Raw genomic sequence first — 18,142 nt, 5'->3', positions numbered from 1 at the left:
GCCTGGACCTTCATGTTGGAACTCTGGCGACCAAAGTTCCCGGCTGACCAGCAAGGATGGGAAAGGCCACCAGGTTGCTGTGTGTAGTAACATTGCCCTCCATGGCAGGGGATATAGTGCACTGGGTAGCTTCTGGCTTTGCATATCTGCCAGGGAAACTGAATTGTCTCATTAGTTTGGAAAAATCTGCCTCTTTGGTGAAAGACAAGTGTTTACAGGGAACCTGGTTACCTCTGAGGTTACCAGGGGTTGAGAAATACTGCTTGCTGTGGGCAGTCACCTGATGTTCCCCTGGGAAAAGAAGAGTGCTTGTTGCAATAAGGCATTTAGTTTTGCTGTCAGTATTTTTCCCAATCGTTTAGAACGATTGGGAACACTCATCACCTACTGCCTAAAGGTTTGTTGGCAAGCAAAATAATCTCTTTCTTTCTCCTCCTAGTTTTTTCTGGCACTTAGGGCTTGTTGTACTGGGAAGAGCAACCCGTCCCTCCTTAGCCGGCAGCCCTGGATCAGGAGAGGAGGAGGCTGTGTAAAGAGTACTATAACTGTCCAGACAAAGATGAGCTGGTATTCCTGCCCTGGATTGAGGGGAGGAGCTTTGTGGGCCTGAAACATATTTGTGTAGCCTTTGGGATTAGTTGAGTTCAGGAGCTCTCATACTGAGGAGATGGCAGAACTATAAATCATTAGTGATCTCTATAGCTGCAGAAGCAGTTAGGACAGAAAGAAGGGCTTAGAAACAAAATCCATCATAGAATGTCTAAGTGGGTGGTTTCCTTTGCTGGGGAGAGGGTCTTGTCTCTGGACAGCAGAGGGAATGCTGCCTGTGCATTGCAGCCATCGCTCTGGAAGAAGAATTTGCTTCCAGGTCTGCTGCCTGTCTTTTGTCCCATGTCCTGCTTTCCCACTCTCTACTGTGATTTCATTCGGATGCTTTTCTCAGATCCCCAGAAAGGAAAGTACTGTAAAGAGCTGCCAAGCAGGGTTTTGCCTCATAGAGTGTACTTAAATGCTGAGGCCTGGTTGGATGATGGTATGATCATGTTTCTATTTTTCTGTATATGTGTGTTTAATACGAAGACCATGCTCTGTTGAGTGTATGTTACTTTTCTTAGTGTGCCTGTTAGTACTGTAACTTACAGCCTGCTCTTTTCCCCTGCTTGTAAAGTGGTGGTGGTATTATGTTGCAGCTGTAATGTACACAGTCTTACACAACTCTTTGTAGCTTTTTTAGAGTCATGATGACCTTGAAAGGTTTAAAAGAAAACTGAATGTAAACTCTGGCACCATTCCTGTGGGTGCTTCAGCATGTGCTTAATTTTGTGTGGTGAGGTAGTATGCGTGTGAGTGGTTCATTTTACCCAATGGATGTAAAGATAAGTGTCTCTGTGGCCGATTGCAAGATCAGAGTCTCTGTGTGATGATTCATTTAATGCACTTAACTGTATCTGTGTGCATGCCTTATATGTATATCATACAGTTGTCTTCATCATGTTTTGACCAGCTCAGCTGCACTTTGTCCAAAAATCCATATTTCCTGAATGTGTTGCTTACCAGTCCAGTGAAACATGAAATGGAGACTTTATCTTTCCTTGTTTCACATCCTCCAAATAAGCAGTTGACCAGAGAAATTCCATTTTTATTTTACCCCTGAAATTGGTTTCCCTTTTTCTCCCCATCTAGAACCTCTCTGACAGAGTGACAGAGCCTCCTCTGATCTAAGCAAGATGCTGACCTGGCATGTTCAGGAAGGGCAGTTCCATCCATAAGCTACAAACAGGTTTATGCAGGATAAAGCTGGGTTATTTATACCCCAGAAGAAGAGACGCCTGTCTCTTCAGAGGGCTGAGATGGTAGTTATTAACTTTTCCACTTCCCATAACCAAAGGTGCTGTGCCTTTTTAGATACTTCTGAAGTGTTGATTATGCTTTCCTCCTCTTTAAAGCTCAGTCCCATTGGGTTCAGGCAAAAGAAAGGCAAGCTTTTTTAAAAAACATGTTGATTGCATATCTGTCCCCCCGTCCACCCTCCCAGTATTTAGCTGTTGCAAAGAAAAATGAAAATGAAAGGTTGTTTTTATGTGTGTTGGGAAGAGTGACAGGGCTATGTTTGAAGCCTGTGAGAGGGACAGTCTGGTGAAAGGGATGGTAATTATCACCTCTTGCTTTTCTGCATGTGGGCTGCTGTTTGCAGCTTGGCTCACCTGAGGTTGTGTCAAAGCCTAGGCTCAGCACTGCCATTAGTAACCTGCGAAGCTTTCTAGCAAGTGTCTAAGTGTCACTGAGACCCCTGCAACCAGTGCTGAGGTAACTACCCTTCAGGTGTTGGGCCAGGGCTCCTGCTCCTTGACATTCTTGTTTCTTTTCAGTGTGTGAGCTTATGCGTACTGGATTCAAGTCAGATTCATTAAAATATAGTAGCACTGCTGGTATTTTCAGTAGAGGGTTTGCAAACAGAGCTGTGCACGTCTAATTATCTTCTGTTTGTCCACTCTTAAGTTTGCACATGCAAGTGAATACTGGCAGATGCTCTGTGTATTGCATGCCTGCCCTTATGCTGGCCCACACCCTGGTCACCTCCATGTGGTGTCTTGGCAGTCAGACACTGTATCTTGATGTGACAAGAGCTGGCTGTTAACTTACAGCTATAAATCTGTTGGGGCTACAGTGGAGGTCTGTCAGTGCTGTGCAGGTGGCAACTGGTTTATTTAGCTTCTGGGTGGATAACTTTTAATTTTTTTTCCTATCATGGTTTGTGTTTCTGCAGTTGTAGAGCCTGTTCTGGTTACAGTGGATCAGCAGTTAACAGAGTTTATGGGACATTGTTTCCAATTGCTGTGGTCTAAACATATGTACACCAGCATTGAGTTACTTCTGCCTGGAAATAAGCCACAGAGCTATATATAAAATATGTTTGAACTGGTGGAGTAATGTTGTTGGTATAAATAGAAGAAAGTGGTAGACCCAGGGCTTCCCTTCCTTACAGCTGATTCAAGAAGACTTTCCAGATATTCTATCTCCAGTGGAAAAGGCTGTGGAAGGTGGCTGAAAGCAACAACAGAATGCCATATGGAATGCCTTCAGGGAAGAGCATAAGTACTTGGGTCTGGAGCATTGGCTTCCTGCTTGAAGATTGCTCGGCTCTTTTCTCTTGTGGTGAAACATCCTGTTAGAAATCCCATAGGATTCAGTTTGCAGCAACTTGGTGGCCCAACACCACAGAGTTTGGTCTGTGACAATCTTAGTTTTTTTCTGACTCCAGAACTGTTGCCGAGTTTGCTTGAACTGTCAGACATTTTCCTCCTCAAACTGTTAGGTAGTGTGGGTACTTGTGGAACTGCCTTGATCATCATGATGTCACACATGGTAAGGAGCAGTATTTTGGAATGGCTTCATCTGCGATTTCACAGGTGCATTGGAATGCTGCTTTCATCTTTTGAACCATGGGGAGTGTGCATAGGACTTCTCCCAGGCAGTGCTTGTGAACATAACTCTTGCAATTTAAAAGTAGCTTTCTGGTTCTTTGTCAAGATTGTTTAGTGCACGTATTTGCTCAGTCAACTTGGCTGCTGTGGCAGATAGGACCACAGAAATTGGCACAATCTGTCACTAATAGATTTGTATCTCACCTAAAGGAAGTGTAGGAAATGAGCTCTGTAGAAATAGCAGAAAGTACTGATAAGCGCTGAGCAGCCAGTTTTAGTCTTTGCTTGTGGATGGTGTTAATTCAGTCTTTAAACTCTAAATACTTCTTTTGTCTTTGGCTAATTTTTAAACAGAGACAATAACACAGTATTGTCTCCTAAGAGCTCTATTGCAGGTATCAACCTGCAGACACATTTGCAGGTGGAGGTATTGTCTTTCCTTAAACAGGCTGATGCAATTCGAAGAAGGGAGACAAGACTGTGTACAAGTGGGAACGTTTTTGGGTTTCAGTGCTCCACAAAAAATTCTACAGTAATTTCTTTCTGCATTTTTGTTTAAGAGTCCAAATCATCAGCTGCGTTCATTCAGTTCTGACAGGCCATCAGCTCTGTTTCATCCAACACCTCTTGTCTGGTTGGTGATGGGAATTGCAGCCTGGCTTCATGCAGGAGCCAGTTCTGGTGCAGGGGTGACACCAAAACTTGTATCCAGCAGTTGCCTCTCTGTCAGTGCACCACAGCAGGGAGTGGACACAAGCTGCATAGAAGCTTTACAGCTCTCTTTTTACTGGAGAAAAATACAGTTTGACCAGGGTTAGCGTGGTGGTTCAGCACAAATGTCAGTCAACAGGGATGTTCTCTCTTGTGTTGCTTTGCTCTTCAAGTGTTTGCCTGGTTATTATTTCCCTTGTTTAAACTGCAGAAATGTACTTAGTTCAGGTATATCTGAACTATATGTGTCACTCAAAGTTTTTTCTGATCCAGACAGATTCTGCTAAATGCTTCTAAGTAGGTGAATGTGTCTAAAGCTATTTATCAGGAAATTAGGAGGGTTGCCTCTCTGCTGAAGACTGGAGTTCCATAATCTCTACTTTTGCATTCTGCTTTTTACAACAGCAATTTTTGCTAAGAACTAAGAATGTAAAAGCAGCAGTGCTTTGTGAAGTGTTAAAGCAACGAAAGTTGGTTGTGCCCTGGATCTAGGGCTTTCTGAATTTCTAAACAAGAGCAGTAAAAAAATGGTGGTTATTACAAAGGTTTGCTTTCTTGAAATGTGACAGAAACCACATGGTAACAAAACCAAGGGTTTTTAAAGTATGTGGATAAAAATTGTTTCCTCTGAGTATGGTTTTACTTCCTCAGTTCTCGCATTTGGTAATTCTACCCATGCTCCTGAACCTAAATGCAAGTTAGAGGAGACTTCTTTTCCAGAGATACTCCCTCTTTTAGGGTTTTAAGAGACTTAGATGTTTTTAGTTTTTTTTTCTGTTAAGTCACTTTAACAGCTACTCAAATATGTCATCTTGTCTTGGACTACTGTACCCCTTGTTTACAGACTTTGTTTCCTTCAGGAAAATAAACTGAAAAGGTGCTTGGGAAAAATCACAGAAAGAAGTGATTTAAGGGCAGAGTAAGTGAAGAATGAAAGCAAGTTGAATGAATGACTTAATGAGTTTGTTTATGATTGCTTTGTAGTTATCTTTATAACCTTTTGTCTCTCAGTGGTTTATTGTCTAGTGGTGGTTTCCGCTGTGTGTGTGCAGAAGTGTGAGAATTTATGGTGTTTCTTGCTGCTGACTTAGAGGAAGAGCATTCAGGTCTTTGGGATGCTGGGTCTATGTCATAAAGCTTGTAAGAAATTTTAATTATTTGGAAAAGACTAAACTGAATTCTGCATTTGCTGTGACTGTTGGATCATGATTGCTTCTCCTGGAGTACCATTTTGCCTCTTTGCAGCAGAAAGATGGCTCAATGGTATGTACCTGAGTGAGCACATATGGGTTTGCTGGAGTTGTCTGTGCTGAGCAGCAAGGGCACGTGACAGGGACACTGTGTGGTACAGGTGGAGGGCTTTCCCCTGTACTGGCTGTCTGTGCTGGTGGCTGAGCAGCAGGGGCACGTGACAGGGACACTGTGTGGTACAGGTGGAGGGCTTTCCCCTGTACTGGAACAGGAGGGGAAGTGGCAGCAGGGTTGTTGAGGAGATGATGGAAGTCAATGCTTGTGCTGTTCTCGTCAGTTTGCTTTCTCAATCTTTGGCCCATGTTCCTATGTATCAATTCCCCTGGGGGATGTGGTCTCCTTTCTGACTAACAGGACAAATCTCTTGGGTACTCAGTATGCATGTTGATGGACAGATGTGAAGAGCTTCGTAATTCCAGGATGCACAAAGGGCAAGATGCTGATAAAGTCTATTCTTTAAGAAGCTTATTCTTTTGGGGCAGAGGGCAGGGAAGAGTGCAAGAAGGGATTGCCTAGATTGCTTCAGGCAGGAAGCTTGAATGTCTCCTTCTGTACATTCTGGTTGGCTTGGGCAAAAGAGAGAAGTCTCTTATACTTTTTTTTTATTAATTTTTAAGCATTCTTTAAAAATACTGTCCTTGGCCTCAAGCAGGAGAGAGGTACAGCAGTGGGGCAGCATGATCTATGCAGTAGATAGCTGATGAAACTTGTGAGGGAGTAAGTTTATTCCCAGTTCTGTTGCTAATTTGTTGCATGTTCAAGACATTTAACCTCAGTGTTTGTGTGGTATTGCCACCTAGTCCTCTTACACTTGGTTGTAGATTGTCAGCTGTGTGAGAATACATGTTGCTGCCTGCTGTAAGTACAGGAGGCCTTTGTGTTTGTTGGGACTTCTTGCAAGTACTGTGAAACAAATAATAAATAGTTCAGACAATGTTTAGGGAGAGATGGAATACTAATCTCTTTACCTCCTGCCTCCTTCCATAGGGATGTTGTCTGTGTGATAAATGCTTTGCTCTTACTCCGTCATTCCTGTTGTATTTATTCTCATCTTAGCATGTTTTAAATTGCTGATATATAATTTTTTAACATAATTTAAATCAGCTTATAACAAAACCATTTTCTCATTCCCTGAGGATGCAAGTATGTGCTTTCCCCCATAACATCACTGAAATCTTAGGGAGATGCATGCATGGGAGGACAAGGTGTCTTGTCCTGGAGCAGTTCAGGTGTTACAGGCATGATCCTTCAGGTGACAGGAGAGGTGAGCTCTGAAATACCTGCTCTGTATAAGGAATCTGGGCATGAAAATGTGGGGCTTTTACATACAGAGTCTCTTTAAGACATTATTTACAGTCTCTTTAAGACTTCCTACAACTATGCTCTTCTCTAGAAGGCATAGTTGCTTTCATGACGATGTGGGGTGGATAAGGTAGGGATGAGATATGGCAGTTGAAGACTTTTAGGGCAGAATGGCTGTGTAAATCACTGGTGAAGGATGAAAATTAATTGATTTGGCATGGGGTCATGGGTGAATAAAGAAATCACAAACGAATTATGTGTGTTGCCTCAGGCAGGCTGATCAAAAGGTTTTTCTTCCTCCTGCATAGCTCTGTGTGTTTCTTCTCTTGGACTCAAGATGAACCACTAAGTTCCCCCTCAGTCTTGTCAAACAGTTCACAGATCCGTTTATACCAAAAATAAGCCCCAGAGAAGAAATTAAGGGGAAGGAGATTGTAACATGAAGCTTTTCTTGAAGTGCTGAGATGTGGCTTTCCTTCTGTGGCTCCCCTCAGCAGGGTTGACTGTGGGGAAGGCTTTCTACTCCCTCTCTTTCTTCCCTGTGTCCAAGTTTAGCTTGAATGTATGTGTTGTTTATAGAGTTCAGCAGAAGGTGATTTAGGAGGGAGCTCCTTGCCATGACGGTATCAGTGTTAGCAGTGCTGCGTTATGGCCCCTGTGTTTGACTGTGTTTGAGTCAAGAATTATGTGGTGCTGCCACGGTTTCCTTGGAGCGTATGCCTGAGAAGCTGTGGACTTTTAACCGTTGCCTGTTTGCATTTAGGAGCAGGCTGAGCTCAGGGCTGGGACCAAGAGGAGGGGTTTCAGCAGAGCCACAGAGGGAGCAACCTTGCCAGCCTATGCCCACATTCCTATTTGGCTCTTTTTCTTGTCTCTTGGTTTTTGTGAGTGTTAAAGCCTGGGCAAAACAAAGGGGAAGGAGCCTTTCCTATCTGGGAAGTGATGATTAATGATGATGAACAGTGACCCGTATGCTGAGAGAACCGTTTGTTCCTGCTTGATTTCAAACCCTTATATGAGTAACTGAAACTCTGCCCAAGGGATTTTTTTTTTTTTTTTTGCTATTTCTTCTCACTGAAGCACTTTCTTTGCCTATATTCAGGCCCCTGTGCATGGATTTGGAGGAGACCAGTATGTAAGACTGCCAGAAAGTCAGAAGTTGCTTCCACTGATCTCCAGTGTTGCAAGTTCGCATTTGTACCTAAAACTTGAATAGGCAATTCTTGATGCAGGGGAAGGTGAATTGGCTTCATCTTCTACTACAAAGAAAAAAAAAATCACTGGACAAATTGCATATGTAGGAGGGCAAAAGCATATCCTATATAAAGTCTGGTATCTTGTCTGCTCTCTTTCCTTGCAAAAGAGTAATGCACATTTGCAAAGTGAAAAAATCTGGTTCTTGTGAAGGAGTGATCCTGCAGAATTCCAGGTCCCAAGAGCTCAAGGAAGGGTTTCTTTGAAGCCTGCCCACACAGAGGTGTCTCTGCTGTGTTCCGTGGGGTTTAACTGCCTGTGGAGCTGGTCCGATTGACTCTGTGTGCAGATGCTTAGTCTGGAACAAGTCAGGATTGACTCTTTATATACCAGGAATACCTGTAGCCTGTTTGATGTCAGTTTTTCTTTTTGCATTCATTTAATGCATTCATCACACAGTCTTCACAAATTTTGTTTATATCAGCAAAAAAGAATTTCCCACGTGAAAGTCAAAATAGCATCATGACAACACTGACAATGGTGGATAATTTACACATGCTTTTTCCCCTGTCTCTTCACCACACTTGTATCTCTGAAGCTCAGATTTTCTGAAAGTTTTGTGAAACCTCAAAGTCTTAGTTGGTGTTGATTTTACAGTGAGAATGATGACTGAATGGTAGAAGGAGGAGAAAATGCTGCTTGTCATGCCTTTAGCTGGAGTTGGTAAGGTTACATGGACCTCTCCTTAGCCCTGCAGTAATTAGGAAGAAATGGAACTTAGTGTGGGGGTGGGGAAGAGAAAATTGGTGGTCCAGTCTGTTGTGAAATGAAGAAATGAAGATTATTGAATGATGGCTAGGTTGTGTTGCAGAAGCTGGTAGGAAATTAATCCTCTACATGTCCTGTTTGAAGGCTGCAGGAACACTTGCAGGTGTGTTCTACTGTCAGTTCTAAGTTCCCTCACTAAGGTTGCTTGTGGAAGTGCTTTTAATAGCCTCCCACCCACTCCCCGGGGCTGTGCAATGGTATTTATGGCCTGCCCGGGACTGCCTTTCTTCAGGTGCATGAAGAAGAAGGCAAAGTGCAGATTCAGCACGTAGCCTCTGACAGCTGGGGCTGATGGGTCAGGAATGCAGCCCTGACAGCTGGAATTGGACTGAAGGCGGCCAGCACGGTGAGGAGGCCAGGAGGGGAGAGCAGGCAAGAGAGGCTCTCTGGAGAGATGGACAAATGCACGCACATTGTGGAAAGACAGCCTGTGGGGACCCTGGGTTGCTTGTGTTCCATTTCTCCCACCTTCATCCCTGATTTGTTCAGTTTGTCCAAATGTCTGGATAATTTTTAATAAATGTGTGCACACCCCTGTTGCAACCCCTGTGCAACACACCTGGCAGAGCCATTAGAGCTGAGGCTCAGCACTTCCATTGGAATACCCCCCCATCCCACCACTGCTTTTATGCAGGTTTACAAATGTAATGTAATGCTCCCAGTAACTCAGTGATTCAAAACCTTCCAGCAAGTTAGTTTCTGCTCTTGCCACTCTCGTGCCAAGGAGTGCCATTTGTAACTTGTGTTGTGGGAGATTGTTCCTTGATGATCTTAAAGTGGTTATCTTGAAATCAAATTGCAGCAAATTGGCAACTGCTTGTGTCATACTATGATGATCTGGTCAGGTGTTTTTCTGTTTTGTTTTGCTTTGTGGTTTTTTTTCCTCTTTCACTTTATTTTTTTAAATTGGTTAATTGTGAGGGCTTGCTCATAGCTCTCAATTCTTTTTCCCATGAATAGTGCTTTAAACTGGGCATTGGCTGGAGACACCTTAAGTATCAGAACATATCTGTGTAGTGGATTGCATGAAACCAATTTCATGGTCTTGCAGTAGTTCCTGGAGGGTCAATTGAGGAGTTCGTGTGGGTGTGCAATGGTGCTTGTGGCAAGGCTTAGAGGCTTACAGCAAGAGAAATGGAGGCTGCTCTGTCAGCCAGAGACCTCCTGAATGGGTCGTGTGTTGGAGCTTGGCTTGCTACTGTGTTGCCTTTTGCAGGTGGAATATTTTCAGTCTCCAGGCTTGTCAAGACATTACTCTTTCCTAGCACTGGTTGCTGAAGGAAGAAAGACTGGCTGGAGAAGAGGGAGAGGATAGAAAAACCTCTTTAAAAAATATAAAATACATATATGTAAAAGAAATTTAGACGTGCATATTCTGTATGCATATACAAAAGCAGGGGGGCACATTGGGTAGGTGAGGGGCAGAAATTCAACTATGGAGCTGAGTGGTTTTGTTGTTTGTGTGCTTTTGAAAGTCAAACACCTCCTGCAGTTAATTCCATCCACCCATCTTCAGCCCTTTCTCTGCCAGACCAACAATAAAAACCCTGACTCCCCCACCCCCCCCAAAAAAAAAAAAAAAAAAAATCAGGCAGGGGAACCTGGTCCAAAGCCAGACCTTTGCATGTTAAGCTGAAGTGCAAAATGAATATTTCACAGCTGTGTTATAAAGCCCTGAAATGAAGGCTTTGCAGTGGAAATGCTGACAGCCCCTTAAGTAGAACAGTATGCTGTAATTAGTGCTCTGTGTTTTATGTGCCAAACGAAGCTCAGCAGAACTAAATGTAAAACTTCAAGCCTTTGTTTTTCTGCAGCAGTAACAGGACATCAGACAGTGTGTTCAGACGATGGATTAGTGCCTACAACGTGTGCACTGCTCCCTGGAGGCTGGACGTGCTTTTTTGCGGTGGGGCTCGGGGGCAGCAGCAGAGATGTACAAGCAGGGCCAGCTGTGAGATTTGGCGCTCAGTATCGAATTTCACTTATGTAAGATAGACAGCTATTTCTTAAATGCTGACGCTGACAATGTACAGCTACATTTTCAGCATTTTCACGTATTGGATGCCAGAGTGCATTGATACATCTTTGCTGTGTAGCAGCATGGAAAACACATTGGAGTGCATGCAGAGGTGCTGAAAACTCTGGGAGCAGAGTGTAGAGAGACAGATGCACAAACCATGGTGCTGTTGTGAAACTCAGGCCTGATGTTGGAGCTCCCTGTGTCAGTGTATTGGACCAAGGAGCATTGGGGTCTCAAATTGATCAGTAAAGGCTTTTTTTTTTTTTTTTTAAGGCTAAAGAACAGGTGATTATGTAGCCACTCCCCTCCCTTCCCTCCCCCCTGCGAGATTGTTACTTAGTTACAACTGATTACTTGATGTGCTAGGGAAGGCTTTTCCAGGTAACCCTCATGGGTCATGTATCTTAGGGATTTCTGTGTCCTTTGCTTTTTCAGGAGCACGTGCCTTTGCACATGCATTGTTAATATACCTACTTTCAAGCAGGAAAGAGGGATGAGGACCAGGCACATTGTGCAGTGGATGGTAGATGAACTCTGATGGATGCTGTCTTGTCATGCTAACTCGATGCCGCACTTAATTAAATGGGTTAGAATGTTAACTGTGTTATACACAGGCCCATGGGAAGGCTTTTAAAGTAGAACTTGTCTGCTTGTGGACATTTACTGAAGTAGCTATTCTGGACTGGATTAGAATAGCTGTGCTGCAAGAACTCTCTCTGAGGATGCTCTTGATCATAAATGCTCACAACAGCTTGGGGAAAAAGGACACATTGAAATCAAACTATTAATCCAAGAATAGCATTTCCCATTCCATAGGGCAGCAGACAGGACAGAATGGGGGATAAGTTTCCAAATGCAAAGCAGCAGCAGGTCTTATCTGTGACTTTGTTGAGCAGGGTGACCTCTTTGTTGCTCTCTGTGAATGATCTTAGATGTCAGAGAGCCAGATTGAGAGTAAGGTATTAATGGGGAAAAATGGAAAACAAAACAGACTGTATTATTGTGCTCTGTAAACACTTGCTGTGGCCGTGCCTGGAAAGCTGCATGTGGTCTTGGTGTTTCCCCTTCATCTCAGGAAGAATGTAGGGGACATGGAAGAGGCTTCACAGAATAGCTGATAAAGGATATGAAGTGGCTTTCAGAGAGCCATAAAGTGACTTTGAGAAGACTCTTGTACTTGGAACACAGGTGACTTGAGGTGATAGTATAGCTCCTTACAAAATCATGAACCGCCTAAAGGTGGTGGATGGAGACTGACTGTTCACTGTCTCTTCCCATACAAAGATTGAGGTATGTCAAATAAAACTATTAGAAGTGAGATTTTAAACAAATAATGAAAAATGGTCATCTTGCAGTACACCAGACTGGTGGAGTTCCTTACCAAATATGTGGTGAATGTTAAGCTTTTCTAGACAGAGTGGATATGCTCATGATTGAGAATTCTACTGAAATAAGTTAAAAATGGAGAATATCTATTTTGAAGACTGGAAGAGTGACAGGAGGTGAGAAAGAATCACATTTGTTTTCCTTGATCTTAACCTTTATCCATACATTTGTTTATGCCATTCATTCTGACTTTCCTGCTTTGCCTTTGGCTGCAAATGAAAGGAGAAACCAGGGCTAGATATTGGTCTCTGATCAAAGGTGGCCGATCTCGTGAAGTCTGGAACAGACATACCTGCTTGCTGGACATGGTTTTCTTGGGCTGTAGCCTCCTGCTTAATGCTGTAGGTACTGGAGTGTGTGGGCAGCCTTGTACAGTAACATCAGTTTTCTCCACTTGGTTGTCATTTTGAGCACTGGAGAGTAGCACAGATCCTTTCAAATGCTTTGGGTTTTTTTATTTCCATGCTTAAATAAATTGTGCTTGTAGTGAATGATGAGATTTTTGGGCCTGAAAGAGAATGAAGATAGCATAAGAAGGCAGGAGGTGAGATAATCAAGTCAGAAAACACTAATTTCTTTAGCATGTGAATGTGAGGATGAGGAGCTGAAATATTGTTGAATTCCTACTTAGTCTTTTGCTGGCCTGGGGAGAATGGTGGGGTGAGTGGCAGCAGGCTATTCAGCCTACAGTCAAAATTCTTTGGGGGATGCCTTGTTGTAGTGTGCTTTTATACTTTGTAATACTTTGTAATAGTTCCTGGTGGCCTAAAGCCTAAAGATGGCTTTCTCTTGAAAATGTCTCTTTCTCTCTTTCTTTTAAGATGAAGGCAGACCTCAGAAATCTGCTGGTGTGCAAACAGGCACAGATACATGAGCTCCCACCCAGGGGTTCAGTAGTGAAACAGTGCAGCTGTAGGCAGAGTGCCTGTGACAGGTCAGGCAGGACTGTCAGTGTGGCGAGATTGTCCCTTTTGGCACCAGTTCTGGTGGAAATTAGTGCTGTGCTGGGTGTGTTTACTACTGCTTTCTAACAGAGTCCTGGCTGGATGTGCAGGCCACAGTGCTCCTGTACTCCTGTGGCTTTGCAAGTGTAGATGGTCCCAAAGGAATGCAAATGATGGGAAAGAGGAAAGTGTTTGTGGGTGGGGGTTAAGTTGGGCTGATCCTTCAAGGATTTCTGTGTTGTCCTTACAGCATGTGGAAGAAATTGTTTGTGATAACTTTCTCAAAACAACAGAAAGAGCTCACGCAAGTACGAAACTCAATCTGCAACCTGGGTGCAGCTGGTCAGACATCGAGTTTTCTGAAAAGCCAGATGTGGCTGGCTGGGCTGTTCAGATCAGTCTTTCTGAAAGGATTATCTGCACCTCAATAGGATGGCAGAGATGGCATGGCTTCTTCCCCCAAGCATGGGCTTGCTCTGTGCACTGTGTGGAACTGTGCCTGATGGAAGTAAGGGCTGCTATCAGATATGCCCTTTGACTTCCAGGTGGGATTGGGCTGCAGTGAGACCCCTCTTTCTGGGAAGGCCCAGCTGCTGTGAATACCTGTTCACACCTTGAGTCCTGCAATTCAGGACTCTGCTGGTTTGGTCCTACCTATCTGATGGTGCTGGGATTTGATGTGGAAGGAACAGGGTAAGGGATCTGCTTAGGCACAAAAATTTCTTTACATACATTTGTGCAGTTCCAAGTCACCAAATTTAGATTTAAGCCTGTAAAATGGCCGAATATCAGATTTTGCAAGACAGGTGTTAGCTGCACAGGTTTTGGTGCCTAAGAGTGTATATTGAGCATTGGAATTTGAGTAAAAGTTGACCTTAAAGGAAAGGAGATGGGATAGTTTCAGATAGCAAAGTGGCAGTGCAAGACGAGCTGCTGAAATGTTTTGTGTGTGGATCAATTCAACAACTCTCGTAAGTCGCGTAGGGAACCTTGACTGAAAGTGCCAAATACTATTAATAGAAAGCTTCAAGATGAAGTAACAAGTGCAGCTTGTCAGCCTCCTCTCCTGCCTCTAATTTAGGTACAAATGACAGGTTTAATCATGCAGTTGTTTCCAGGTTTGGATGAGGGGGTTGAGGTGCTGAAGGCCTGAGCAAGCAGTGACATGTCTGACAACTGTAGGATTCAAACTGGGCAAACACAGGAGCTATTGGGGATGAACAGTGTCTCAGATCTGCAGGGAAACTCTCCAGGTCCTGTGGTTAGCTCAGATCAGACTTGGGAAGGTGTGCAAAATAATGTATTTCAGACTGGGATGTGCTGAAGCGCTACTTGGGAGACTCGTATGAATGGCAGTATTTATGGCTGTGTAGGACTGGGAGACTGCCCTTACCACAGGAGGAAGTGGTAACTTCAAAGGTGGGATAATGCAGACCTGTATTGACTGATCTGCCCTTTGCTGACAAATCTTAATTCCAGATTAGGAAGTTAAAGTTGATTGTTTATGCCCTAATTAAACATATCAAGAATTAATTTGTTTTAGCTGGCAAATTGAGAAGAATCCAGTCTTGAGAAGAACCCAACGCAGAATAGGTGTTGTTACCTATTGTTTTATCTCTCTGAAATATTTTTCATTCTCAAGTTTTGTGACAAAGTGACTGTCTCTTGCCCCTATGTCACCTAGTCTGGAAGCTGTTCATGGAGAAAAAACGGTGGTATATTTTGGGTAGGTTGATAGAAGTGGAGCTCACAAGTCTCATAAGATCGCATTTGGTTACATTTTAAATTTATATGCATCCTTTTTGATGCAAGTTTATTTTTATACTCAAGTATTATCAAGTGGAGGTGCTGCTGTGGGGTAGGCTTTGTGGGATTGCCTTTCAAGTTCTTTACACTAGAAGTTACAACTGGGAGCAAAAGTGGGGAAGCCTTTTTTAGAAAGTTAGTTATGAATCTTTAGTCTAGAGAGTTATCTGTTTCTGTAGCACTTTTTCTGTTAATAGCAGAGGTATGGCCTTGACAGTTGCCTTTTTCTAAAGGAACAGATGGTCTGTTGGAGGCCAGAAGATACTCACTGGCAGTAAAATAATTAGACTGGAAGATTGAGCTACTCTTTTTATGTCAAGCTGTGTGCTGACCATAGGAGAAAGGTAGACTTTCCATATCCTAGCATTGCTACAAAAAGTCTCTTGGCAAAGCAGCAGGGGACCTCTACTGACTTTAAAGTGAGCAAGGAGGCTGGAATAAGGGTGACATTTTGATATTGGTGAGGGGAGGGTGTTAAGACAAATCAGGTAGTGCTCCTGTTTGGTTTCTCTTCTTCTTGAAGACTTTGAGGGGTCAGATTGGGGTTTGGATGTGCAGCTAGATTCATCCAGTTGCCAGGGAAAAGGGTACGTTTGTTTTGGGTTTTTTTTCCCTGAATTTGGTCTTTCTGTGGTTTTTCCCAGACTGGCAAACAGAAAACAAACAGAAAATTACAACTAGAACATAGTTTTCTGCTGGTTTGGCCTTCTGGACGTGTAATTGCCGTGCCAGGGCTGTCTGGAGTTAGGGAAATTAAGTGGGATGTGTAGGATGAGGGAGGAACTGTCCCCTCCAAGACGGGCTGCTGTAAGATCAACTCAGCTGTGATGTAAGACTGCACACTGAGAGGCTCAGTAAATGTCCTTGCAGAGCAAAAATATACCTGTTGGTGAAAGTAGGTTGCAGAATATCTGCATAGCCAAGGTCAAGCAGTGCCTTTTAGGATAGTGGCAATTACAGCCAGACTGAGCTAAAGCCTGCACAGAGCAGTGTAATCACAGCATTGCTAAATTGATGTTTGCTGACAGCATCAAGTAATTGGTGCCTTATCTAGATGGAACTACTTGAATGGCACATGTCTCTTCTACTTCCTCCTTTCCTGTCAAGAATGCATTTTCTGTAGGAATTCAAACCTATTCTAGTTTGGGAACTGCTGATATTAGCCAGAATTTTAGCAGCAGAAGCAGTGAGTTCTTTCTGCGTGTTTTTGAACTGCTTTAAAACAATTTATTTTGAAGTATTGTTAACAAGTCTAGAAGAGTAGATATCCTCCTGGCCTTTCCCACTCCTCTCCCCAGCCTTGTTTCCATATTAAGTTGAAACAAAACAAGTTCCTTTCTTTATCAATGGATTTGTAACTGCATTTTTATTTGCATGTTCTTTCTTAACAAAAATCCTGTGGAGTTCTGTAAAAGCCAAACAGAGATTGTCAGTTTGCAAAGGAAGGGGAGAACTTGGTGGTTTCTCATAATGTCTTAAAATACCTGGGGCATATTATTAATAAGAGGGGAAAAATGACCAAGTTGTTCCAGAGACTGGAAAATTAAATCTTCCACTTTCCATGTCACTGTTTGAAGGCAGGTAAAATTTGGACTAACTGAAAGCATGGATGGTTCATGTTAAGTGGTGGCACCTCAGCCCTGTTTTACCTGCTCAATCAAGGTGGTTCTCTGTGTGGCGTTATTTCTGGCCCCTTACCTAGTAACCTGAGCCTTGAGCTCAGTGAGACCTTGTGTCTCACCCTGCAGCCACACTCCTCAGGTCTGGTAAGGTGTGTGGTCAGGGTGGCGTGGGAAACCTGCCCCGCCCCTGCCTTTTGTGCTCCACCTCGGTATAAATGCAAGATGTTCGTCTTCAGGGCAGCTATTAAAGTCAGTAGTAATTATTACAATAGTAACTTCTGATGCTGTGTCCATGCCCCTAAGGCCTTAACCAAATATGACTTAGATGATGATAATTAAAAACAGAAGACTGTGACCCAGTAAAATCCTTGAGTTTGGCACAGACAGCAATGCTGAGGAGGAATGTTTGCATCAAATATATAATAAATAAAATGAAGCTGTGCAAATGTAAAGGAAAGAGAATAATTTTGTGTCGGTCAAAATAACCCTAGGGCTGAGAACTGCTTTGTGCTCGGAGGTAGAGTCCTTTCACACCACAAGCCAGATTTTGTGTAGTGTAATCCCACTGCAGCCTTTTGCTTTGGGGTAATTGCTGAATCTCGCTGGCCTTCTCTGCCAGGGACTGCTCCCCGAAACATTGTGTCATTTCCATTTTTCACTCCATCCCTTCAATGTCCTTCCCATTTTGGGTTTTTTTTTGCTTTTATCAACTTCTTACCACAGAGGCCTTTATATCTTCCAAGTAGCTTTTCCCAGTTGCATTTCTTTTCTTTTCCTAAAAATAGTGGAGATGTTTGCCTGAGGGGAGTGTGGGGACATCTAGATAACAGTCTCTTGCAAGGGTCATTGGTATGCAGCAGGCTTGTGAATGTTTATGGTGCTCTGTCTCACCACTCCTGGCAAGGGATGCCTCGACCACTAGTAGTGATTTCCACCTCCAGCGCCACAGGAAAAATGTACTAATCAGTTCCTAGGAATATGAGGCTGAGACCAGGCTGAACCACTTACTTCTGGATGGAGGCAAGAAAGAGAATGTGTCAACCTGGAAACTGTTTTCAGGAAAGAGCCAAGCTCTAGAGACAGTGGTATGTTGTTCTTACTGGAAGGATGGGAATCAGTGGCCAATGAATGTGCATCCCAGCTTTTCACCATACTATTTGCTGCTTACAACCCTCTGTTTGCAATGCTCTGGCATAGAGAAAGTAATAAGTTGATAACTCCTTCTCGGTACCCCAGCAGTATTTTCCTATGCCTATACTGAAAGTTGAATGGGGTTACTTTTGTACCTGGTGCTTCTCAGTGGATTTCTAGGAACCAGGGAGCCAGTGTGAACCAGACCATCAGCATCTGTGTTATGGGTCTATTTGAACTGCACTCACATTTCATGGTACTTCCTGTTTTCTTTCTTGTGTGCTCTAGGTGACTTTGGAGAAGGTGTTGGGCATAACTGTGTCAGGAGGCAGAGGACTGGCCTGCGACCCCAGAACTGGCCTCGTTGCTTATCCAGCAGGGTGAGTCACTAACCACATTCCTCAAAGCTAAAATAAACCATGACTGATGCATTAACATAAAGATTCAGGGTGTTTCCACTGTCATCTTCTATAGGAAACCTATTTAGTGCTCTTTAAACACCAGAGAATGATGAGACTCAGC

The 18,142-nt window shown here is 43.4% G+C and overlaps 1 protein-coding gene across 3 annotated transcripts in view; it reads left to right on the top strand.

The window, feature by feature from the left end:
- MAPKBP1 (mitogen-activated protein kinase binding protein 1) overlaps nucleotides 1-18,142 on the top strand; it is a 100,256-nt gene that overhangs the window by 11,441 nt on the left and 70,673 nt on the right. For all 3 annotated transcript variants that reach the window (XM_041459850.1, XM_041459849.1, XM_041459848.1), the window contains exon 3: nucleotides 17,909-18,000. In XM_041459850.1, coding sequence (XP_041315784.1) covers nucleotides 17,909-18,000 — 92 coding nt within the window. The remainder of the gene's footprint in view (nucleotides 1-17,908; nucleotides 18,001-18,142) is intronic.

Source organism: Pyrgilauda ruficollis, unplaced genomic scaffold (genome assembly GCF_017590135.1).
Source record: "Pyrgilauda ruficollis isolate IOZ18807 unplaced genomic scaffold, ASM1759013v1 scaffold14, whole genome shotgun sequence".
Classification (NCBI taxonomy): Eukaryota; Metazoa; Chordata; class Aves; order Passeriformes; family Passeridae; genus Pyrgilauda; species Pyrgilauda ruficollis.
This window is presented reverse-complemented; position numbering and strand designations above follow the sequence as displayed.